Here is a 25164-nt window from a genome sequence, read left to right as displayed (position 1 = left end):
TAGGGGCGCCTGGATGGCTCAGTCGGTTAAGCGTCAGACTTTGGCTTAGGTCACGACCTCACGGTGTGTGGATTCGAGCCCCACATCAGGTTCTGTGCGGACAAGCTTGGGAGCCTGGAGCCTGCTTTGGATTCTGTGTCCCTCTCTGCCCCTCCCCTGCTCTCACACACACTTTCTCTCTCAAAAACAAACATTAGAAGAAAAACTTAAAAAAAAAAAACAAACAAAAAAAACCAGGCATTTTAGGGACGCCTGAGTGGCTCAGTGGGTTGAACATCCAACTTCCATCCAACTTTGGCCTAAGTTATGATCTCACAGTTGCTGAGTTTAAGCTCCTCTGCGGTCTTTAAAAAAAAATTATTGAATAGAACTTAGTTTTTGTAACCTCAACGTGTGAGGCTGAGCGGATGCTGTTCAACCAGTAAATCCCCACATATTTAGCTGCAGTTAAGCTGCTTAAATGGTGCTGGGGGGTGGGGGTGGGATCTTGTCTGTGATACGAATACCTAGATGGGTGGTCCCTGCAGAGTAAACTGTGGGGAGAGACCCACAGCCTTGTGGGATCTCTACCACCTCAAGGTAAGACCTGTACAGGCCCAAGGTCCATTGTGACCCCCCACCCCCACCCCATGCCTCAGAGTAATGTTCCCATTTGGGTCATTGGTTGTATTCCAACACTAGGTGTTGGGAAAACCAGGGAAACATGGGCCTCCCCTCCCCTTGCACACACATCCAGTTCCAAACTCAAGGGGCAAAACAGGCTTAAGAGCCTGATGCTCCTTCACGCACCAGTTTCCCTTTGGGTTATCACAGAACTGAGAATACACATTAAGGGCTCAAACACTGCCATAGAGATAAAAAACCAAGGCTCCCTCCCTGGAGAGCTAGACCCACAAGACACACAAGATGAGGTGACCTGACCAGGATGGACTCCAGACAAAGGATGACTTCTCAGACTTGAGAAATCCAAGTTGCAGTAGTGTGGCTTCCTGGTACTGTCCTGACATCTGCCAGCCTTAGAGCTCAGCTCTGGCCAGGAACTTCAAGCTACAGGCCGGCCCTCAACTCCCAGCAAAAACCAAAGACCCATTTCTCTGACATCTGGGAAGAGGCCTCTACAGAAACGTGAAAGTTAGAAGAGAAACTTTGACTCAGGCAGGCCTCATCTGGGCACTTAAGGACAGATCACAATTCTGCAGGAGGCAGAAGCCAGGCCGTACCTCCTGGCCACGCGCTCCCTCAGGGTAAAGCTCTTTGGCCTGAACCCCACTCGAGAAAAACACCCAGCAGCCTACTGCAGGGGGCTCGAAGTCCGACGAAGTTGAACCAATCCCTCCCTTCGGGGTGATCACAACCGCCAGGCCAAGGTTGGTAAGGCTGCCTTACCAGGGATCAGAAAGCAAGCACAACTCACGGAAGTACTTTCACTACAAAATAATTTATTACAACACACAGCTGCAGCACAAGCCTATGTACAAGCACATACTCCGCTGACAACCCCAACTAGGGGACCCTTTTCTTCTCCCTGGCCCTTCGGACCTCTTCTATCAAATCTTTCAGATACTGTATCTCCTTGGCCAAAGAGTCTGCCCTCTCTTTCAGAGCCTCGTTCTTCTTTTCTAGCTCTTTACACTCGCCAGTAAGGGCCTCTTGCTCCGCCCTCTTCTTCTGGCGGTACCTAGTGGCTGCTGTCTTGTTCTGCTCCATTTTTTTCAGCTTCTTATCCAACTTCTCCACCTTTACTTTTGCTGCCGTTTTCTCTCCAGGAGGATCATAGGGTTTGGGGCGGGCAGAACCACAGAGGGAACATGGAGACAGCTGGCTCTTACTTGGAGAGCCCCTTGAAGTCGAGGGGCTATGCTGGGGGGACCCCAGGTAGGACTCAGGACTCATACAGATGCCACTATCATTATCTGAGGGGGCATCCTCCTCCTTTATGCACTGAGGGATGAGAATGTAAGCAGTAGAGTCTGGCTTTCTATCTCCTTCAGAGATATCCACCTCACTGCCTAGCTCTAAACTAAAGGAATGATCTGGAGTGGAGGATAGGGCCCCTGGGGAGAGAGAAAGAGGTTGCAGGAAGGTAAAAGGGGCAACCTGGTCTGTTTTGGGTAAACTTTCTGGGAGATGGCCAATTGGGTTCATGGTCTGGGGGGGCTCCTTATTCGTCTCCTGGACTAGGGGGTCAAAGAGATCACATGTGTCATCCAAAGTGGCCAAAAGCTCATCTGGCATGGTTTCCAGGTCATCTATATTGAACAGAGAATCAAAATCAAACTCCTTCAGATCCATTTTCTCCACCATCCAATCTGTCCCGGAGAAGGCATCCTCTGCAAAAGATTGAAAAGGAGTCAGATACACAAGGCAGCAAGCCCGACGCTCAGGTCCCACCGGCAGGCAAAGGACTCCTACTCACCCTTGCCGTTGTCTGAGGCACTGACCAACCCATCCACAGCCAGCCATTCGGAGGAGCCCGCCTTAGCCTTGTCGCTGGAGAACCCATGAGGTTTGAAGTGCTTGGCCACCTCCAGGTAATCGTCTAAGAGACCTAGGCTTACTTCAGCCCCCAAACCCGACTGGTCGAAGGGGGACATCAAGTCCCCCCCCAACACCTCGCTGCTCAGGAAGCTCATCATCTCGGCCATGTCGCGGGACTTTACTGGAATCGAGGAACGTGCTTGATTCGAAGAGGTCTTTGTCGGTTACAGCAACGCTGCTGCTGGATGCCGTGAAAAGCCTGAAAAGAAACCAGAAACCAAGTCCCACTAGAGACCAGCCGGTCCCAGAACTTCATCTTTTCATCCTGGAGGGAGACTGGGCAAACTAGAATTCCACTCGGCAGCAGAGAATCGGGAACACGTGGCCTCAGAGCCATCGCGTCCACCTTCCTCGCCGCCCGGTCAAGCCGCACAAGATGGACGCCCTCGGGGCTGGGCCGTCCCCCCACCGGCCGCCAGAGGAAGGCGCGCCATCCTCAAGTCCAAATACGGCCTGGGCCGCCGGCCCCGCCCACACCCGCCCATGACTCACACCGCGCCACCGCCCTGCCCCGCCGCCATCTTGGCTCCTGCCACGTTTTGCTGGGAGCCGGACGGGGAGGCGCCCCTGAATCGGAGGCCAGGGTCGTCGAGGACTTCTATCCCCGGGGACGGGGCGCGCTCCCCAACCCAGAAGCGTCGGCGTCTCGGGGACATCCAAACAGGGGTCACGCGTCTCGGGCGCTCGTAAAACCGCTTCCCCCTCCGGGACGCCGCCGGCCGCAGGCCGCGCCCAAGCGAGCCGAATGCCCTCGCCGACCCGCGGGAGCACGGCCAGAGCGGCCCGGCCCCGATACTTACGCCATGGCTTAAGCCGCTGGGGGGGTGCCGCTGCAGAGCCTGGTGCTGCTGCCGCCGCTGCAAAGGCCAATGCTGCCGCAGGCACTGCTGCCTCTAATACGCCATGGCGGCCGCGGACTCTGGGGGAGCGGAGGAGGGAGAACGCGCACTTGCACAGGAGCTCTACATTTATAGGCGGGAGGGAGAGAAATGGCCGCGGCCCGCCAGCCGTGGGTGCTTTATAGACTTTGCCTCTATGAGTACGCATCACAGGGCATATCCTTCCGCCCCGGTCACGTGACCCACGCCTCCTACCCACTCATTTTCGCCCCTCCGACGCCCCTACTATCTCCAACCTACGACTTTTATGTCCAGAAGGTAGCTGTGAAAAGAATGGGAATTATTTTTAGAGTCTCAAGAAAGGAAAAGGGCGCACTACTTCACACGGCAACTAAGATCAAAGAGTCACTTCCCCCTCTGGAGCCGAAGAGCGCGGAGGGATTCTTCAGACACACCTCGTTTCCGGCGTTAGCTTCGGGGGCGGGGAGAGAAGTCTTTCTGCCCAAGGAAGGTTTTTATTGTGAGGTTCGAGGCCGCTTGATGGTCGCGCGAGATGTTGGCGGAGAGCGAGCGTCAAGCTGATTGGTTAGACATGGTGAGTCATGTATATCTCGATTTTCTATTGGCTCTGAGCCCGAGGTGGGAGGGCTTCTCGCTGAGAGAGCCCAGGTCTGAGCGGGAAGGGGCGGAGTGGTGAGTGAGGTTCCCGCTGCTGGAGTCTGTTCTCGGTGGGCCAGTCTCGGTTAATTTCCCGCTGCAGTGGCTTCCGCAACTCTGCGCACACGTAGCGGCCCGTGGCTGCGCCGGCTCCTTCCCCGATCTAGAGCGTTCAATGGTGACGACAGGCCGGAACCCGTGTGGCCCCTTCCTGCCCCCCTCAGTGAATCTCCGAATTAGCATCCAGTTTCAGGCCCTACATGAAATTAGGGGAAAGGAAGTGGCATTTCGTATGCATTTCCACCATATGCAAGGCCTTAAGTAGCTGAAAGGGCAGACGACCTTCGTCGGGATCTCAAATGCTTCATGCCCACCTACCATACAGGGCCAACTCTGCATCCTTACTGTCAACTCTCAAGTCCAGGCGGGAAGATGCATAATCTATAGCCCAGTTTAAGGTATTTTTACGTACCCAACCTGCTAAAATGTTTGCTATTCTAGTAAAAGTATTCAGTCTATCACAAAGGAACTTCTTTTGGTTTATGCAGCTGTAGTTGCCCCAAGAGATTTTATTAAACTGGTATCTGTCACTGTCAGTTAACGCCCAATTCTGCGACTGCCCGGTGTAACCTAACCACTTCTCAGCAAGTCCCCCTAATGCCGCTAATGAGAGAAGCTTGAAAACCCACGCCCACTTGCGGGGGGCAGGAGGGTTCGTGTGTTTGGAAGCAGCGGTCCAGGGTAGGGCTTGCAGTTTGCTCTCTATCGGGGAGCTGCGAAGAGTGCCAAGAAAGCTCTTCACCATCCTCCAGTCCCCTTCCCCAGTCAGGCCCTGTGGGGGCAGAAACCTTAAGTTTCTGCCTCCGTTTCGGTGGGCCGTAGAATTATCTGTAGCAAGGCTGTGAGGTCAAAAAATGTGGGGAGCGCTGTCCTTGTCCGTTCACTGCTTTGATTCAGTCTAGCCCAACGATTTCTTTACAACAGCAAACCGAACTAATGCGATGAGGTGTGTGGCCCAAAGCCACACAGCTTTCCGTGGAGGCAGTATGGGGTAGGGCTTAGAAGACAGATTTTAGAGGCAACCCCAAAAGGATCCTGGCTCTTCCATTTAGTGGCTGAGACATTTTGGTTACGCAAGTTGTCCTTGCTGAGCCAGTTTCCTCTTCCGTGAAATGAGGCTAATGATGAGTATCCTTATGCTTAGAATGAAGTAAGATTATGTATGGAAAGCATTGAGTAAAGTGCTGATAAATGCTCAATAAATGGTTATTACTATTATTAGAACTCAGGTCTTCTGATCCTGACCTCCCAATCCCCACTCCCCATTTTCCTTTTATCATCATCCTGCTTCCTCGGAGGACTACTAGTATTTATTGAGTTGATGAAACCAACAACTGGTACACGTAAAGCATATTGCAAAGTATGGTTTTTGTATTGCTTTGGAGAAATCACAAATGTCAAGATATAAAATCTAGTCTTACGTGCAAAGGCACTTAAGTATCCCTGAACCATTACACAAGTCTTCCAAGGTGTACCGAAGAACCCATGGGGCACGTATCAGGAGACCTGTCAGTGCCTCCTTACAGATGACTAGGCAGGAGGTTGAGAATTAAAGAAAGTAATGTTGCCCCAGTTTTGACACTGCAGAGGTCGTTGATGAATGGCTCCAGGGGCAACCTGTCCCATCCATTCTATCATGGAGACCCAGATCAAGCACTTCCGAGGTTCTAGCTGAGAATGGAGAACCAGTACCGCTCCTGTAGGAAAATGTTTCATACCACACACAAGTCAACGCTGTGGGAAAGGAGATTTTTATTTTTTCTTTCCATGCTGTGGAAGGACATCATTTTCCCCAGCTTTACTTCCTCCCTCAAGGAGAATAAAAGATAGCAATTCCCCAGGTCTCAGGGCGAAGCTACTTCTATGTGGACCTAGCCAAGGTGGGACACAAAGACCAGTGACTGATTCCAAATCTACCAGCTGAATGTATCAACTGCTACTGAAGGGCAGGCAAGTGACTGGAAGGCAAGTTGTGGACTTGGCCTCAGGGACCAAGAATTTAAAGACTACAAGGTGATCTGAACGAAAAGGTAAACACGCTGGACTCCACCTCGGAACCCACATCTGGGGGGGGGCACCCGGGTGGGTCAGTTGGTTAAGTGTGTGACTTCGGCTCAGGTCGTGATCTCACAGCCCAGGAGTTCAAGCCCCGCATAGGGCTCTCCGCTGTCAGCGCTGAGCCCACTTCAGATCCTCTGTCCCTGCTTCTGCTCTCTCAAAAATAAATTAAAAAAAAAACAAAAAACAAAAAACTCACCTAGTATTTTGGCCACTGAGAACCAGCAGTGTCTAAAAGGGCCACAGCCTAACAGATCGAGTCTTAAGTGTCCCTTACCATTGTCTTTGGCCTGGACCTTTAGCAGGAAGAGCAGAGTACTAAGAAGCCCTGTGAACACAAGTTTCCAGGCAAGGTCACAGCCTCAAGGAAGACAGACTCCGGCAGAGGACTCCAACACAATGCAGGTTTTCCCTACTTACAGAACCCCCGCTGGGGCCTCTCCAGGAAATTGTGATCATGAAGCTAATTCCTTGTCAAAACCATGGGAGTTCTCAAGTTGGAGTACAAGGGAGCAAAATCAGCTAATCTGGGATGTGAACAGGGAGACCAGCAGGGGCCGAGACCCAGGAGGAAAGACCATAGGCCTCGACACAGCTTTTCCAAACGTTAACTTTGATCATTTATTTGAAGGGGGAAAACAGTCACGACAAAGCATATCATAAAAATACTGTTATCCTGAACTCATTTTTCAGGAAGGGGCACCAGGGAAAAAATCAAAATATACTTTGGAATGGATTATGCTTTCGAGACAATGAGTGTATTTTTAAGCATTAGGCTAACTCTGTGGTTTGCTAACATAAATGGTGCAAAAAAATTTCCAGAGAAGTAGGAGCTGGTGCCATGACTTCAGGCAAAGGTGGGAGTTACTGGGTACATAGGCAGGAGAGTGGTGGGGAAAGGCACGACGTCCTTCCCCAAAGATTAAAACAATCGGGAGGGGGTGCAGAATGTTGTCCTCTTCCATCCAAGAACCTCAACACACTGGACAATCTTCCACGTTTTACAAGGCTTGCCCAGTCTCAGTCACCAAACCCACTAGGACCAGGGCCAAGAATTTCCACTGCTTCTTGTTCTGAGGACTTCCAGGTGGTTCTTGCTTGTGAAATGGGAAAGCCACGGTTTTTGGTTTTGTGAAACACAGTTAAGAGACAGAGATGCCCTTGTGTTGCTCTTTAAGAAAAGAGATAAAACCAAATGGCAGTTACACTTGGCTTTGATAATCTGGGCTTAAGTCTTTAAAATCTTTTGTTTCTTTCCAGCTCTCCTTCCAATGCTTTACATGCAATTTGGTCAGAGATGCCAGCTTGAGAAAACTAGACTCTATAATACATTGGGAAAACCGACTGCTTTACCTCAATGAAGACTAACCCACTCTTTTGCAGCCTCCCCTCTCCTTTCCCTCTAATGGATCCGAGAAGCGAGCTCCGTGCTCCGGAACCACCAAGGTCAGGCTCCACCCCATCCCCTCCAGGCCAGTCACCGAGGGCAGCACTCAGGCACAGAGATTTCCTTTAAACCCTAATTTGACTCTGATGAACAGCCAGGGTGGAGAATCTCTCTCAGGGTTCCGGGCTTTTTATGTTTCATTCTCTCTCAGGAGCTTCATACAAATGAAAGAGCTGTGCCACTTTAAGGAACCTCTGCATACATAGAGAGGAGCAGGAAATTTTTCCCAATAGAGTCGAGGTTAACCCTAGTTCACCCTCCTAACCCATGACAAGAAGCGGGCAGGACCGTCTACCCTAAATTCAAAGGTAGTTGAGGGTTCAATGCTATTTAGAGTCATTTCATGCTGCTGTCGTTGGGAAAGAACGAGACAGCTGTGGAGAGCTTCACCAGAATCTCACCGATGGAGAGGTAGGAAGAATAGAAAAAATAAGAAAAGTTGATGGGAGAACGAAATACTGGATGGGCAGATCAGAAACAATTATTACTGGCTTCTTGCCACGGACAGGACAAAAGCACAACACAAGACGCACAGACGTCGTGTATTAAACACTCCTCCCCACCCTCAGGATACTTTGCAATATACACAGCGCAGTTTTAGCAGCTGGAAATAAGAGGGGGCGGAGCAAGCTGCACCGCCCCCCCCCCCCCCCCCGTGTTTTATCCACGAACTCTCTCCCTAGGTAGCACCAGTCTCCCCAGGAGCGGGCTGAGACAGGACGGGGAAGAGGTCAGCGCAAGTCTGCTCGCCCTTCGACGGTGCCTGGGGGGCTCGGCACGCACGGCTCTCACGTTCCTGTGGCAGAAGCTGGGGAAGGAAGGGCTGGCTTTGGGCCGGTTCCTGCTCTGAGGCAGCATCCTAGAGGGGCGGGGCCTGATGGGGGAGAAACTCGGTCACCAAGCCTCGACTGGTGACTGGATTTTCCAGTTAGTGTTCAGACACCTGTCAACCTCCCCCAAGGCTGTGTCCTCGAAGGCTTCGTCCTAATTGGCAACAAGCAAGGAAGGGGCTGAACGCTGAACAACAGCACTTGTGCGGGGGGGGGGGGGGCGGTGCCCCGGCAGGCAGCCCCTTCCCTCCCTCGTCCTCCTCCTGTCCTCCTGCCACTCCGCTCTCGCAGCTGATCTGGACCAGCCAAAGGGGAGGTCTAGACACCAGGCACACGCACCCTCCCCAGGCCCCCCTCACCACCTCCAGCTCCCCCGCGGCACCCTCACAGACGGCCACTAAAAAACACAATCTCCAGGCAACTTTGCATCCAGTTTATCTTGAGCCTCACTCCTGCGTGGGTCAGTAACCGTGTTCCCAGGAGGGACCTTCTCAGCACTTAGGAATCTGAGCTGGTCAGGACGTGGGGGGCATGGGCTGCTTCTCCAGGAACCTGGGTCAAGAGCCAGCTCTTCTCCCGGTTTTAACCCCAGAAATTCTAAATAGCGTCTGAGCGCTCACTCTGCAGAGCTCAGCTCGGAAACGTGCCGATCAGAACTCTTCGGTGACATTCAACTCAAAGGCAACATCTTGACGGGGCAGATATGCTCCAGGGAGAAAAGCAAAACAGAAGGCGTGAACAAGAGGAACAGACAGAGGGACACTGGAAAGAAAACAGGCCAAAGGGCAGACAGGAGCAGAAAACCTGGGCCAAATTGCACAACAGCAGCTCAGGTCAGGCCAGTGCTTCACCTTCTCAATTCATTCCAGAAAAGTCAGCCTGGAGCAAGGGGGCGGGGAGGAGTAGGAGCACAGTGTTTGGTAACAAAAATAGAAAGGGCTGGGTGAGAAAAGAGGCAAAGAGATGGCATTCTAATCAGCATGAAGTGACCGGGGCGATGACCAGCAAGATAGGAGGCACCTAGGGACCCTGTGAGGCACCAGCTGTGCAGCCACGTGTTTCTAACGGAGAAGCCAGGGTCTGACCGCCTGACGTCCACTTTGGCCTTCACCTGCCCTACGTGTGCAGCAGCACCTCCGGCTCAGACAAGGAGCAATAGAGCGTATATCCCAATTCATCTATTTCTTCAGGAGTGAGCTCTGCAAACAAGTTCACCTTGGGGTTCAGGGCACTGGGCAGGACTCCGGCCTCTAGGTAGCTGATGAGTCCCCTCAAGGCCTGCAAGAATCGGTCGGCCAACATATCTGGAGACCAGTCAGCCTCCTCCTGGGCCAAGTGGAGGATGACGTTGGTGAGCTGGCTGGCAGTGAGGTGGCCCAGAGCCGGAGTGGACTTGCATATGGCCTTGAGGATCTTGAGGCACAGAGATCGGCAGCCCGAGTCGGCCTGGTCCAGAGCCCGCAGGCGTGCCGTCTCTGCGGGCCGCAGGCTCAGCCGCCACAGGTTGTCATACTGGGCCAGCCGGTGTGGTCTGGCTACCAAGACGGTGTCGCCGAGGGTCACCGACGGCAGGAAGTCGATGACGAGATGCTTGTCGCGCTCATACTGCACTTCCAAAGTCAGGGCTTCTGGGGGTGGTGCCGGTCGGATCACGTAGTCCAAGAGGGACCCTATGGCTGGCCAGTTGATGGAGCCAGCCACTACCTTCTCAAATGTGTCTGCCACCGTCTTGGGGGAAAGGTAGCCCCCTACTACGCAGCGGTCCCAGTAGCTGCTACCACGAGGAAAATACTCCGGGTTCTCACGGCGAACCAGGCAGAAGCCGGGGACATTCATGATGGTGTCCTCACCAGGGATACACGACCACAGGTTCTGCTCCAGCACCAGGGGCACGATGAGTTGGATGTGGTCAGCTGTCACCACCTGTTGGAGCACAATTAAAAAGGTTTTGAGGGATTTAATCTGCTCAAGAGAGAACTTTCCCCAAACACAGGTCCCACCATCTTGTATTCCCCCATCAATAAAGGAAACGACGAATTGGTTCAGAGCAAGGATTTGAACCCCGGTCTGTCAGAATAAGAAAAAGAAAAAAGAAAAAAAAAAAACAAAACAAAAAAACAGAAAGGGTTAAGGAAGACACAACAAGGGCTACGGCAGCAGGTGGACTTCAGAAACAGTAAGACCTAAGACTTCAGTCTTTCTGGCATGCCTGGGACACCGATCTTCTGTACCGAAAGCACTCTTGAGAAACGGCTTTTTTTGTTTTAAATGTTTTACTATTTTTTTTGAGACAGAGCGTGAAGAGCGCTCGTGCGCACATAAGCCGGGGAGGGGTGGCAGGGGTGGGGCACGGGAGACAGAGGATCCGAAGCAGGCTCCGCGCTGTCAGCACAGAGCCCGACTCGGGGCTCGAATTCACGAACTGTGAGACCGTGACTTGAGCCGAAGTCCGACGCTCAACTGACTGAGCCCCCCAAGCGCCCCCGGAAAGGCATCCTGGTCAGCACCCGACCCTACCCTTCGTGAGAACCACCTTGGTACCTGCAGGTCGTCATAGAGGCTGCCACTCAGGTACATGTCCCGGAGCGGCATGTCCGGCAACTTGGCCCGCAGGAAGCTCCGGAGCTCGGCACATATGTCCACGGCAGCTTGCTTGGCCCGAGCCTGCTCACCAGCAGGGATGGCCGCCCGGTTCCGGTAGTAAGTAAGAAGTTTCTCCTGCAGGGACATGCGGAGCCGTGACTTCTTCAAGTCTACCTGGCCCTTCCTGGCCAATGGCTTGGGCCGGGGCGGGCAGAATGTATCTGCCAAGGCAAGAGAGAGAGGCACATGAGCTCTTCCCGCGCTCGCTCAGTCCACAGCTGCCTCGGCCCCGGAAAGGAGGGCCTGGCACGGAAGTGCGAGCGCGGTGCCTGGCACACGGGCGCTCAACAAAGGTCTGCTGAAAGCGGGGGCGGTACTGAGCACCCAGAGAGAGGCCCCGGAGGGGCGGGGGCCTTGTCCTCACCTGCGTCAAAGGCTGAGGAGTCTGTGGGAAGGGTCTGCAGGGACCGGCTCAGGCCTGTCTTCATTTCTTTATTCAGCAGTCGGGGTGAGCCCATCCAGTTCGGTTCTTCCCAGCTCCTCTTCCCTGGATGGCTCAGGCGGGTGGGGCTGGTAGGGGCACTGATCGCCCTATCGTACATCTGAAATAGCAGAGGCCGCGGCATAGGAAGCTTCCTATCTGTTTCCCTTCTTCTCAGCAGCTCTGCCCTAGGGGGTTCGACTACTATTTTTCAATAACTTTAGTTTTACTCTAGATTATGGAACACTGTGCTCCGTGCAGAGAATCTCGGGAAATACTAAATGATGCAAACAAGAAACAGATCTACCATAAGGACACAACACAGACACGACTGTTAATATTTTGGTCTGGCTCCTGCTGGGAAATATGTAGGTATATACTTAGGGTCCTACTCTACGTATACTTGCGAAACTGGAAAACTGGATTTTTTTCACTCATCCTTTTTATTATCTCCCCGCTGTCACTGAAAACGAACCCAGTGGTCAACACTATGTACCTTTTCTGACTATTCAGCATTGTACCTTATGAACGTACCATAATGTTGAACACGGATTCATTTATTTAACGGATATTTACCGAGTGGCTCCTACATGCCAGGCGTTGTTCTAGGTGCACAGAGTCAAGCAGTAAAACACAGAGACCCAATCCCTGCCCGCATGAGTCTGCAGTGCAGTGGAAGGATACAGACAATATGTAATAAACAGGTTAAATGTGACGTACACAGTCAGAGATAGATGTTAAGAAAAATAAAGTAGAAAAGGGAAACAGGAAGTGTGTATGTGGTGGGAGTGTTGCTATTTCAAATCGGGGAGTTAAGGAAGGGCATTTTGGTTATTTGTAGTTGTTTACTCACTGGGATAGACTTATTTGTATTGCCACCGATTTCTTCAGGGCGGAGTCCTAGAAGTAGACTTGCTGAGTTCTCCTATGGGCTCATCTAACAATGTCAGATTTCCAGGTTATGCCCCCATTAGCAGTATCCGAGGCTCACTCAAGGTCAGCTCCACTTTACAGAGGCAGCCTCATCCGCCTCCCCCACCCCTGGCCCTGGCTGCGCCCACTTACCCGCTTAACTGCCAGTGTGGCGATGCCCAGCATGGCTGCTCCGCCCACCCCCAGCACCAGCCGGGCATTGGAGAGCACGAAATCAATGGCCGTGCCGATGCCATTGTCATCCTTCTTGCCTTTGCGCTCACCAGAGCCTGCCATCTCTCACCTGAGGACGAAGTCAGAACACAGCCATCACCACCTGGGACTCAAGAGCCACCCCTCCTCCCTCCCCCATCAGGCCACGAGCAGTAGGGACAGGGCATTGTATGAATTCCAGCAACCCAAATCCTCCCACCTCTAGCCTGCATGCTCTAGGGTCAAGGGAGAGATACCACGCCCCATGACATATCTGCATATGCGGGGGGGGGGGGGGGAATGGATCACGCTCATTGTGAACAAAATCTCTCCACCAATCTACTGAGGATGTAGAAAGAGAAAGCCTTAGCTCAGTGTCCATCAATCCCTTCTTATATTATATTGTATTGTATTGTATTGTATTGTATTGTATTGTATTGTATTGTATTATATTATATTATATTATATTATATTACCCTACCATGCACTTCAACCCTCTCCCTCTCCCTTCCCACCACGGTAGCATAGATTGTTTTGATCCTTTGGCTACCACTGCCTGTAAGGTGAGACCTGAGAAGGTCTAACCTAATAGACTAGGTTAGCAGACACCCATCCAGTCCCATGGCGTCACTTCACACATAGGGAGGTGACCTGCCAGAGGTCCCAGAGACAGGGAGTGGCAGAGTCACCTCCACAACTCAGGATTCCAGCTCCTAATAGGCTGCTTTTCCTACCATCATGTTTACCCTTTACCCACACCAAACTTTCCCACTCTACTTTCTGCAAAAAAAATAAACCGTTAAAAAAATAATAATAACATGGACCAGACTACTGCACACGGAGACATAACCTCAAGTCCACACATGAGAAAGGTCCAAAGGGAAAAATAACTCTGTGGACACTCCCACTTGACAAATGCTTTGCTTCTTGGGGAAAGTGTTCGGGTGGCGGGGGGGCACAAGGTGAGGCTGGCACGGTGACACTGAGTGTAAACCCCGAGGACGCTGTAGGCTTGGCTGTTAACTGGGAAAACACACACACACACACACACACACACACACACACACACACACACACACCCATCTACCCAAATGCACTTGAAAAATGAACTAAAAAGGAGCTCATGGGCTCAAGACCAAAGAGGCGGCCTCTCGTACAGAGCTCCGGCAAGGGGAGCACACACTTGCTCCCCGGCAACAATGAAGTCATCCTGACTGAAGTTCCCCGCGTCCCCACATAAGCCCGTGAGAACCATGGGTCCGACACAGAGGAAGGATGGCAAAGCAGTGCAGATCTGAGCGCTGCTCTTACCACTGCTGCTCTCCGACCTCCCACGTCCAGCACCCCAGGAATTACACAGGGAAAGCCAGCTGTGCACCACTCGGGGTCCCAACATGCCCAGGATGGGAGGAGACAGAGACAGGATCCCTGGGTGCATCTTCCAGTGTAAGTAACCTTCTCCTTCCTTCCTTCCTTCCTTCCTTCCTTCCTTCCTTCCTTCCTTCCTCCCTCCCTCCCTCCCTCCCTCCCTCTTTCTTTGTCTTTCTTTCTTTCTTTCTTTCTTTCTTTCTTTCTTTCTTTCTTTCCTTTCTTTTTTAAGTGTTTAGTTTTGAGACAGAGACAGAGCATGAATGGGGAAAGGGCAGAGAACGAGGGAGACACAGAATCGGAAGCAGGCTCCAGGCTCCGAGCTGTCAGCACAGAGCCCGACACGGGGCTCGAACCCATGAACCGCAAGATCATGACATAAGCCAAAGTCAGATGCTCAACCGACTGAGCCACCCAGATGCCCCAGTAACCTTCTTTCTAATACCGCTACAACTAGGTATTGCTGGCTTCACCTCTCCTGGCCCTTGCCTCTATCCTCCCCCCCCCCCAGGAGGGGAGGGGAGGGGAGGGGAGGGAAGGGAAAACGTTTCTGACTCTACTACTTCCAGCAACTGAGTTAACTAAGAGTCATTGTCAAGTCCAAAAATATTTTTCCCTAACCAGAGTTCACAACTTTGGTGGCACTTTTCTCTACCTTTTCCAGTCAACAGAAGCTTCGGGCTTAGGGACATAATGGGAGACTACTTGGCCAAATGAAATACGTTCCCACTTGCACAGAGCAAGCAAGGCCAAGGGGAAGAGTTAAACTATACATTACAGGTGGGGTCAGGGAAGAACACTACTCATCGTCCCTCCAGTGGCCACTGAGACAGAGATGGCACAGATCAAACTTGGCCAAAGCAGAGTAATTCAGTCAGGACAGAGTAGAACTTTACACACATGTGTTCCCCACACATAACAATGACGAGTGTTTTCTTTTTAGTTAGTTAGTTTTTGAGAAAGAGAGCAAGAAAGGGGCAGAGAGAGGAGACACAGAATCCCAAGCAGACTCCGCGCTATCAGTGCAGAGCCCGACGTGGGGCTCAATCCCACAAACTGGAAGATCAAGACTTGAGCCCAGACCAAGAGTTGGACGCTTAACTGACTGAGCCACCCACACACCCATTTTCTTTCTTTTAAACAAAAGAACCTTTACTGATATGTTTATAATAGAAACACTGGATGCAGGCACCTCCTTGAACGTGAGGCAGCAGGACCAGAAGGGGATGTCCTCCACCCAAGTGAAAGCCAGAAGGAGCCTCCCTGGGCCATTTAACCCAGGGCCCATCTGATGACTGGTAAGAACAAAGCAGTGATGTGGCATAACAGAAAAGAGCCTGAGTTCTCAAGCCAGAAACTCTGAGGACGAGTACTTGCCTTTGAGCCCTGACTTATTAGCTGAGTGACCTCCCTAAGTTACTTAACCACCCCAGCTACGAAAAGGGGATAACTACCTCCGCGTGGCCTGAATCAGAAGGTTGTAGTGAGGAAAAAACATCTACAACAATACTGAATGTGAACGCTTTATAAACTGGAAGAGTACCCCACAAGTACGAGCTATCGTGAAGTCTTTTACGATTTCCATTCACAGGACAAAAGGTCACCTTCCAGAAGGCAGGCAGCAATCCAGACTGTCCTCTCAGTTACATCCTACCTTCTGAGATAGAGCTAAGAAATGGCCTCTAAAGCTCACACTGATGCTCTTCCACACTTCAGACCCAGACCATTAAGTTGGCAGCTTGTGAGAAGGCTCTCCCTTGTCTAGTGCCGTGTGCTCCCCCCATCTGTGGACCAGGTGATGCCACCGGTGACCAGGGAGAAGAGAGAATGTCCATGAGCTTCAACAGCGAGATAAAAGCTCTTGTTCTAAAACCTAACTTGTTTCAGTCGAGACTGCTTATCTACCGTACACTGTCTACTCCGGTTCTGTGGCTTAGCCTGCCTATTAGAACACAAGAATCCACCGGGCATGATGGGGAAGGGGGAGGGGGGAGGGGGGAGGGGGGAGGGGGGAGGGGGGTGGGGGAGCCTGGCTCCTCAGTGCCATCAAGGAAGAGAACTGTTGGTTACTGGGTTTAGAGTTTCAGTTTTTCAAGATGAAAACGTTTTGGAGATCTGTTATGCAACAATGTGAATATTCTTTTTTTTTTTTTTTTAAGTTTATTTATTTTCAGAGAGAGAGAGCGAGCACATGCCCATGAGCAGGGAAGGGACAGAGAGAGGGAGAGACAGTCCCAAGCAGGCTCCACACAGTCGGCACGGAGCCCAACGTGAGGCCTGATCCCAGGAACCGCGAGACCGTGACCGGAGCTGAGATCAAGAGTCAGATGCTTAACCAACTGAGCCCCGCGAGTGCCCCAACGGTGTGAATACTCTTACTGCCACTGAGCTCTACACTAAAAACTAATGAAAACGTTTTTTAAAAAGAAGAGGACAAAGAAGGAGGAGGAGCACTGACATGGCAGGCAGGGCTGGGGATGGAAGGTCTCAGCGCCGGTGACATTTCCGGGCCAGTTATTTAACCTGTCGCCCCAGGTACAAAAACAGGAATGGACATACTCATGGCCCCGATGGAGCGGGGATGAGGCGTAACGGTGGCCCTGCAGCTTCGGAGGCAGACCGCACAGAACCGTGAAAATTTCAAATTCTCTTACTTGAGAAAGCCACAGGACTTCAACATGTCTGGCTCGAGCGCACACGAGGCCAACTGACACTCGCTGAGTCACCGTGCCGGGCACGTTACACGTGTTAAGTCCCGAATCCTTACGCCGCCACCGTGGGGTCGCAGTGTTACCTCCAACGTACAGATGAGGAAGCAGAGGCGGAGGTTAAGTCACTGGCCCAAGGTTATCGTGTCGGTAAGCTGCGCGGCCAGAATCCGAACCCAGAGCTCGTCTGCCGGAGAGTAGTGCAGAGGAGTCCTAAGGCCTGCCACCCCGCCTCATTCACATCTTAGGAGCCAGAAGACCTTAACCTTCTTGGAGGCATTTTGGCACATTCACTGCCGTGTCCCCAGGGCCAGCGCTGTTGACACATAGATCGCATTGTATCTGTGGCACAAATAAGCCGTTAACCCTATGGGGGGGGGTGGATTTCTGGTTTTTTGAGGAGGTGGTGAAGGCAATCTGTAACCCAACTCACAGGGAAAACAGATGGACACAGAGACTCAGTAACGATTTCTCGATTTCTCTTTCGGATCCGCTACCCTTCGCGGCGCAGGCAGGCTCCCGCGGGCATCAACCCTCCCCTGGCCCTCCCCTGCCGAAGGCGAGTCTGCAGTCAACCTAAGTGGCCGAGGAGAACCGAAAGCCGTTACATAAGGCTCCCCGCTCCCCCCGCCCACTTTCCCCCTCTATGGAAAGCAGCACCCTCGCCCAGCCGGCAAGCCTTATACCCCAGTTATCCTTCGTTTTTCTCTCTCTGCCTCCAGCCTCAGCCAACTGGCCACCGAGCCCCGCTGCCGCGCACACTACGGAAGCGCAGCTGCCCCACCACCCCAGTCGCTCAGGGTCGTCAGGCCGGACTTGCTGCCTCCGCTCTCTCGTCAGCAGCTTGTTCTCCACACGGCCACCGCCACGATCCCTCTTCTGTGCCATTCCCCTGCTTTCCAGAGCTGTGACCGTCCCCCTCCTATCGGATGTCACAATCTCTTCGCCAGGGGGGTCGGTCTCCTTGCAGACTCGGCCCGGCCTCAACTCCCGCCACTCGCCTCACAGGCGTGCTGTGCCCGCCACAGCAGACTCGAGTTTCCAGACTACCGTTCCCACCGCCATATTTGCCCGTTCCTGGCCGTCTGCATGGCAAGCTTCTATTTCTCATTTGAGGCGGACCTCAAACGGCCCTTTTCTATAGCCACCTATGACCCCCCCTACCACCTCCCTCCTCAGGCAGAATTACGTCCTCGTCCCCATCTCTAAGCTCTTTATGTGACCCCCCTGGCACAGAGTTGCTCCCACTGGAATTACTTTCCGTTCATCTCCACATCAGACCAAGTCCCTCGATGAACCGTATCGTTCACCTTTATCCCAGAGCCTGCCGGAACATGCCAGGCAGGAAAAGTCTAGTGATCTGCCCTAAGTCCCACCGCTATTAGCACCAGAGCCAGGATTTGAACCCAGACACGGTCCCTTGAAGTCCACACACACTATGCTTGCTTTGTAGGCCGTGTTGTAACAGAATATAGTCATGTCCGGGGAATGTGATCTTGACCCATAAGGTAACGCAATCCACTGAGAGTGAGCCAGCCTGGAACTGAGCTCTAATACTTTTAACCAGGATCTTCTGTAACATTTTCAGAAGTAAAATGTTCCAGGAAATAAAATGGTGATAATAATTTTATTCTGGCGGGCCTTGAAACGCAAGGCCTATTTTTTCTCAATAAGGAAACCTACTTCTATTAATGTCTCTAATTCCTCCAATGATTTCTAATGACTGAAAGACTATGGTCACTGAAAAGAAACTGTCCCCTCTCCTGGCCCCCTGCATCAAAAAGAAAAAAGAAAAAGAAAGAAAGAAACTTATAGGATTAAGTGTCTACCTACCTGAGACTGCTTACTGCATCTGTGAGGTAGGGATGGGAAAGAGCAGGAGTGTCTATGAAGACACCTTTGAACTCTTTCCCTTGGAATTAGGAGGAGAGGGGAAAGGAGGGGATCCTAAATAATCCCCCCCAATTTGCTGTGGAGGAAGACCAGGCCCTTTTCCAGCTGCCTCTCCCGGGCCTCAGGATCCTCTAGCTTCTGGTTTTTCCGGAACTCACGGCGGATGGAGGCAAGATAGAAGTCTCGATCAGTGTAGCGAAGCTCTCGACCCTGGCGCAGCAGGGCCCGGTACAGACTGAGCACCGCCTCTCGGCTCCATGGGGCCATGGGGGACTGGCGGGGGCTGGGCTTCAAGCTATAAACAGAAGGGAAAAAACAGAAGCCTAGAATCAGAATTAACGATAGAAGGGTCTATATAGAGACTATCTAAAACTCAGGGGTTCTTAATCTGGGTCTCAGAGATCCCAAGGTCACATCATGACTTAGTGGCAGGGCTAGAAGTAGACCCCAGCCTCCCAGTGTCCTCTCTGGGAAAGTACAGGTTATGCTGAAGGGCCAGGGCTTGAATCCTGGCTCTGCCGTTTACCGGCCATATGATTCCGGGCAACATACTTAACCCTTCTGAGCATCAGGTTCCTCGGTGGTAAAAAAAAAAAAAAAAAAATGCAGATGACATTATATGTTAAAGAGTACCTACCACATGGGGTTATTTTGAGAACTGCATGAGATAATGCACATATAGCATCTCTAATAGAATTCCACTACGAGGGGTGGTCTAGAGTGGTTGAAGGCAAGGACTCTCAGCCACACTTGAATCCTGGCACCACCGCTTATGCAGTGATTACCCTGGCAAGTTTCTTAACCTCTCTGCGCTAACCTCAGTTCTCCATTTGTACAATGAGGAGCAAGACTGTATTCTGTCCATTCGGTTGGTACGAGGATTAAATGACTTAATGTATGTAAGTGGGTCTAGAATAGTGCTTGGCACCTACAAAGAAGCACGCTATCACGGCCGGCTATTACTAGTGGCCCCCAGCCCAATAAATAGTAGATTTAGTTTTGCGTGAACCGCCACCATCTGCCTTCAGTAACAATGAACCTTTACACAAATACGGAGTGTCGTTTATAAAATGCTTTGTCATCCATTACATTTAAATGAAGAAACCTAGGAGGTGGTCAGGGGTCCTAACGTTGACAGTGAACACTTACGGAGGGTTTACTATGTATCAGGCATGTTTCAGGCACATTCCACAGAATAACGCGTCTCATTCTGTCAACAACCCCAGCGTCCTCATCCCCATTTTAAGTGGGGGAAACTGAAGCTCCCACAGGGAAGTAACTTGCCCACAGGCACATAGCTGGAAAGGGGGGCTGCATTCCTGCCCCCAAGTCTGCCTGCCTCTGTAAGGACAATTACCATTCGCTGGGGCCTTACCACGTAGGCCAGGGGTGCTCTACAAACTTTCCCAGCACAGCGCTTGGCACATATAAGGGCCTCAAAAAATAAGTCGGATGAAAGAAGCAAAGTCCCTATGTGGGAGAAATGATCACCCCTATTTCAAAAATAAAGAAATGAGATCGAATGGGGGAGGTACTTGGTAAAAAGATCTGAACTTTGGGCCCGAAGTCAGTTAGCCATCAGCGTCCGGCCTCACCAACTTTCTGCGCGAGCTCGAGCAAAGCCACTGTCCCTGTCCTTTTTTCCTCAACTGTAGAAGAGCTCCCCTCGGCCCCAAGGGCCTCCCGGAATGGGAGAGATGAACCCAGAAACTCAACAGGAAAAGTGCTTTATGAGGTTGGAGGCGATTGTCACGCGAGGGCTGTTACAAGGTCGATCGGCGATTGGGCGACTGAGCCCTGGTCGGTCCCCAGTTCCTGCCTCGACCCTAGGGGCCGGGCCGAGGCGGGATGGGGAGGGCCCGGGCTGGGGCAGGCCGGCTCGGGGGCGCCCCGGGAGGCCTCCGGAGGCTGGGGCGCGGCCACCGAGCGGCCTCCCGGGAGGAAACTAGAGCGGTCTGGGCGAGACCCCCGCTGGCCGGGTTGGGGTGGGGGGCGCCAGCGCGGCCCTGCGCAGAGGCTCGGCGAGCCCCGGGCCCCGGCTCCTCCCCGCACTCACCCGCGGACTGCGCGCGCTACCACTCCTCGCGATTCGCCTCTCGCCCGGTACCTTTCCCGGGGTCACCCACCAACATGGCCCCTTCACTTCCGGGACACGACCTTGCGCACGGAGCTGAGGGGAGGGACTGAAGGGAGCGTGGGGGCGGGCGGAGGCGGAAGGACTTCCGTTCTTCGCGGCCGAGGCCTCTCTCGGGGCGGGGCCAGGAGCCTCGTCGGGCCACGCCCCCTCAGGCGGGCTCGGTCCCGCCTCCGTGCGTGACGTCCCCCAGGGACCGGTCCGCGGAGGCCGTTCGGGCCCCGCCCACCCGGAGAGCGACCGCGCCGTGGGCGGGAGTGGGGCGGCAGACTGGCACCCGGGTGGCCTCGCCGTCCAGCGACCGGGCTGTGTCGGGCCGACCCCCACCCGCTGCCAGCCTCGTAACCTGTCAGGCGGTCAGGTCAGACCCCAGCACCGACTGCCGATCTCGGGCTGGGGCCGTGGGGACACCTGGGGAAGTCTGACACTACTACTATTCTCTGTCATGGCTTTCAAAGCTCCTCAAGTCCCATTTTTCTCAGATCGCTTTCTTTTCACCCCTCGGGGCTCTTCCTGCTCCCCGGGCCCTTCGGCTCGCGGCAAACTCCTACCCTTGAAGGTCCACCGCAGTTGTTCCCTCCGGACGTCTTTTCCAACACCTTCCTCCTCGGGCGTCCACCACAGGCGCCTCCTTTGGGCCGCACAGAAATGTCTGCACACTGCTGTTGGGGCTCCTAACCCTTTCAACAACAAATCGTATTTACTGGCACCAGTTATTTGCCGGGCACTGCTATTTAATGTACCCGTTTGCTTCTCTGTCTCTCACCAGATCTGGGGGCGCGACCCACACCTTCTGGAATCCGTGAGGCCCCTGCCCGCAGCGTGTCCAGGTGCCAAGCGAAGCCAAGGAGCGTTGGGAGTCAGGCCCCTGGGGACCCCCGGTTCCAGTTGCACCACTGAAGGACTTCTGCCCTCTGGCAAGTTTCCTAACCTCCGCCTGGGGCTGTTGTGGGGACTAACGGGGCATCCAGCAGGAGGGGGTGGGCGTTGAGGAGCAGTTACCATCCACTCATTGATTCACGCATCCAGTCCTCCTCAGGGGTCTCTAACGTGCAGGGCACTGCCACCGGTGTTGCAGGGAACAGAAGGATCAAGTTGTGTCATCTAGTGGGGGCTGACGCAGGTGGTGAGGCGAGCTGGGAGCCCTCCTGCAGGTGGAAGGATGGAGGGAAGGGAGTGTGGTGGGAGGGAGGGCGTTGCTCTTTTACACGGAGTGGGCGACATGCGGATCTTCTCCTTTTTGGTGGCTGTGGACACCATTCCGTGCCACCTTCTCGGCCTTCAACGCCTTTGCTTCGGCTTCGGCTTTAGGAGGAGCCGGGGTTTTCCTCTTCCGTTTCTGCTCCGTCTTGGTGAAAAGGGTCCCTCCCTGAATTCCACTGTCGCAGGGTCGGTCTGGCTTGAGCAGAACCAAATGCACCAAGCGCTAAAGCAGGGAGGTTGGTTGGGAAGCTGTTGCAGGACCCCAGGGGAGACAGGGGCTCAAACCAGGGGAGGCGGCAGTGGAGGGAGGAAGTGGTCAGATCCTGGAAGTCTTTGGAGCTAGAGCCACTGCTCACGTAGGGTGTGAGAGAGAAGGGTCACCGTGGCTTCCGGCTTCTGCCTGAGCAACTACCCTGCTGCCTCCCTGCTCCAGCTCAGTTAGGAGCATGTTCCGCGTGTTCCAGAAGAAGGCTGTTTTCCAGAGGCCTAAGGTCTCCACTCAGATGAGGGAAGACTTCCCTGTGACATGGGGAGCCCCGCAGCACTGAGGGACGGTGAGCCCTAGGGCTTCCGGGAAAGGGAGGGCCCAGTTGGGGGCCTCAAGGAGGGAGGCTTAAGACTTAGGACCAATGGTGGTGTGGAGCCTGGGCTCTTAGGCTGGGGCTGGATCCCCCAGGGCTGGAGGAAGAAACTCAGCAATTCTCTCCCTCACGTTCCAGTGCAGCGGCCCCAGCACTTACAGCCGCCTTTATGAAGCACCTCTGGTGTGCCAGCCATTTGGACTGACTACTTTACAAACATTGCATTATGTCCAGGCCCAGCGGCCCTGCTTGGTAGGCATCGTTATCCCCATCTTACAGATGAGAAATCCAAGACTGAGAGAGGTTTGCTAATTTCTCTGATACTGAGCCAGGCAGCTGGGAAGCTCGCGGTGGAACGCATATCTGTCTTACACCAAAACGTGTGTTCTTTCCGCTCTTCCAGGCTGCCCTACTTTGCTCGATAAAGAAATAATTTTGTGACCCAAATAAATCTATTTGGTGACATTTCCAGCCGGAAGACTAGGTGACCTTTTGTATCCCTCCTGACCCTCCTGCTCTATAGAATATTATTTTTAGGACGGAAGGGGGGAGGCCCCCGGGGGGCCTGCCTTTCAGATCAGCTTCCCCAGACTCTTCTGGGTCTTTTCTTTACTTCCAAACTCAGAGCACTCATTCCTGTTTTCAATGCTCCCGTGAGACAATGGCGGGGGGGAGGGGGGGTTGGAGAAGCGAGGCAGGCACACATCCATGGTGCCTTTGTAGGTCTGAGACCCCTGGCAAGGAGCACTGCCCCAAATGTCAGGGCTCTGCCGGGTGGATGGGACAAAGGGTCCTCTGGGATCTCTAAGATATTGCAGCTTTGACCTAACTCCCAGTCGCACATCTGGATGTTGGCAAATGGTGTGTTATGGGGTCACGGATGGAGGGCAAGAGGGAAGCCCTTGTTCATCAGAGCCGTGACTCGCACCAATAGTAGACATTTCATTGCGGAGTGAATGGATGAAGGGATATTTTCCAGAAAGGTAGAGGGACTGGGAGAGAGAGACCATTTCCCCAAGTCAGGTCAGTCAAGTCTAGTTGCCTTTGAAAGGGGCAGTGGGGCGGCGACGGGCATGGGGCAAGTGATTGAAGCTTTCCCCATCTGTGAGCTGGAGATAGAGATAGAGATAAAGAGCTGCCTCCTTGGGCTGTTGAGGGTTAAATGTGAGAGGGCATGCAAGGTGTCATCGGGAGCCTGACACCCGGTGAGCACACAGTAAGTGGTGGCTTGTATTATCATGAGGTGTCGGTGTCTCTGTCTCTCGTGAGTGGACAGGGACGTGGGAATATCACAAACAGACTTTGGAAACCCAGGACACCAGTTCCAGGGCAGGAATTCGGGGAGTCTCAAGCTAGGGCCCTCCAGCCCTGGAAAGCCTCCGTGGCCAAGGGTCCGGGCCCCAGAGGGCTAAGGCAGGATACAGGAACAAAATGAACAAAACGTTTTTGCTGAGTGACCGTGAGAATCAACACTGTTGTTCCCAAGCAGTCTATTGTTCAGCATTTAGTGAGCACCTAGTGTGAGCCAGGGTTAGAGGTGGGGATGCAGATGTAAAACACGCAGTTCCTGTCCTCAAGAAGGCTGGGGGGGGGGGGCAGGGGGGTGGAGACAGACAGGTACGCAGGTGCTAGGAGAGAAGCCTTCACAGGTGCTCTGGGAACCAGAAGATGCTGTGACCCAGTGAAGAAGCAAGGTTGGGTGAGCACCCACTGGCTACGGAAGAGAAGGGTTGAGACCCAAAGCTGGACCGTGAGCATGCTAAGGTTTCTCGGAAAGGAAGTGATAGCCGGTGAGGCGTGCTTCAGGCACTGGCACCGTTAGTCTGGAGTCGGTCACGGGTTCAAGTCCCAGCTCTGCTACCTGACCGCTGGGTGTCCTTCAGCAACGTGCTCAACCTCTCTGAGTCTTGGTTTCTACACTCCAAAATGGGGACTCATTAAAGTACCTAAGCAATCAGACCTTGAAACTGACTCATGCTAAGATGGAGAAAGAGAGAAGCAGTGTATATCTGTGTATATATTAAGTGTGTATCTGCAATGAGAATTAAAACTATGGCTAAGGCCTTAGGGAGTCCAGGTGATGGTAGGGGGGCAGGAGTGGTCCGGGCAGAGGATGGAGTCTCGGCCCATTGCAGAGTTCAAAGGACTAGAGCCAGAGAACTCAGGAGAGGCCCGAGATGAGGCTGGGGAGGAAGGCAGCAGGCCACAGCCAGGAATTTGACCCTGAGCCAACAGCAGGGGAAAGTCCCAGCCACGATCAGACTTCCGTCTTAGAAAGAGCTGCCTGGCCCTTTTACGGGGACTAGATTGACAGGCTGAGACCTGCAGGAGCTGGGCCCCAGGCCACTTCGGCGCCCCTTGAGAGAGCCATCAGCGGACGGTAGGAGTGAGCCCAACGCTTCCTGTGTGCCGACATCTCTTGCACACACAACCCCTAACCCTCATCACAGCCGTGTGAGGATGAGAATGTCCCTGTGCCAGGTACATCCAAGGAGGCAGGACCTTAAAGAGCCATAAGCAGCAGGACTAGGATCTGAACTCCGCTCTGGGGCTTGAACCGTCCCGGGATAGATGAAGTGACTAGAGGCAAGGGTGGAGGAAGAAGACAAGGACAAGGAGCCCCTGGGGACACTGACAGCTAAGGCCCAGGAAGCAAAGG

At 53.2% G+C, this 25164-nt stretch overlaps 2 protein-coding genes across 8 annotated transcripts; both read right to left on the bottom strand.

The window, feature by feature from the left end:
* Nucleotides 1-1419: 1419 nt before the first annotated feature.
* On the bottom strand, nucleotides 1420-3544 carry ATF4 (activating transcription factor 4). Its single transcript, XM_030320692.1, has 3 exons — nucleotides 3339-3544; nucleotides 2417-2737; nucleotides 1420-2330 (listed from the first exon to the last, which is right to left on the bottom strand). The coding sequence occupies exons 2-3, from the start codon at nucleotides 2643-2645 to the stop codon at nucleotides 1504-1506; spliced, it is 1056 nt and encodes a 351-aa protein (XP_030176552.1). The 5' UTR covers nucleotides 2646-2737; nucleotides 3339-3544; the 3' UTR covers nucleotides 1420-1503.
* A 2284-nt stretch (nucleotides 3545-5828) lies between these two features.
* Nucleotides 5829-20773, bottom strand: MIEF1 (mitochondrial elongation factor 1). 7 transcript variants are annotated; one of them, XM_030320685.2, is made up of 8 exons: nucleotides 20644-20773; nucleotides 18528-18882; nucleotides 17128-17270; nucleotides 16641-17036; nucleotides 12559-12709; nucleotides 11437-11614; nucleotides 10971-11233; nucleotides 5829-10352 (listed from the first exon to the last, which is right to left on the bottom strand). In XM_030320685.2, the coding sequence occupies exons 5-8, from the start codon at nucleotides 12700-12702 to the stop codon at nucleotides 9546-9548; spliced, it is 1392 nt and encodes a 463-aa protein (XP_030176545.1). In that variant the 5' UTR covers nucleotides 12703-12709; nucleotides 16641-17036; nucleotides 17128-17270; nucleotides 18528-18882; nucleotides 20644-20773; the 3' UTR covers nucleotides 5829-9545. The 7 variants fall into 7 exon arrangements, with proteins under 7 accessions (XP_030176545.1, XP_030176548.1, XP_030176549.1 ...); XM_030320688.2 differs by having other exon boundaries at nucleotides 16781-17036; XM_030320689.2 differs by having other exon boundaries at nucleotides 16792-17036.
* Nucleotides 20774-25164: the final 4391 nt, after the last annotated feature.

Source organism: Lynx canadensis, chromosome B4, assembly GCF_007474595.2.
Source record: "Lynx canadensis isolate LIC74 chromosome B4, mLynCan4.pri.v2, whole genome shotgun sequence".
Taxonomy (NCBI): Eukaryota; Metazoa; Chordata; class Mammalia; order Carnivora; family Felidae; genus Lynx; species Lynx canadensis.
This window is presented reverse-complemented; position numbering and strand designations above follow the sequence as displayed.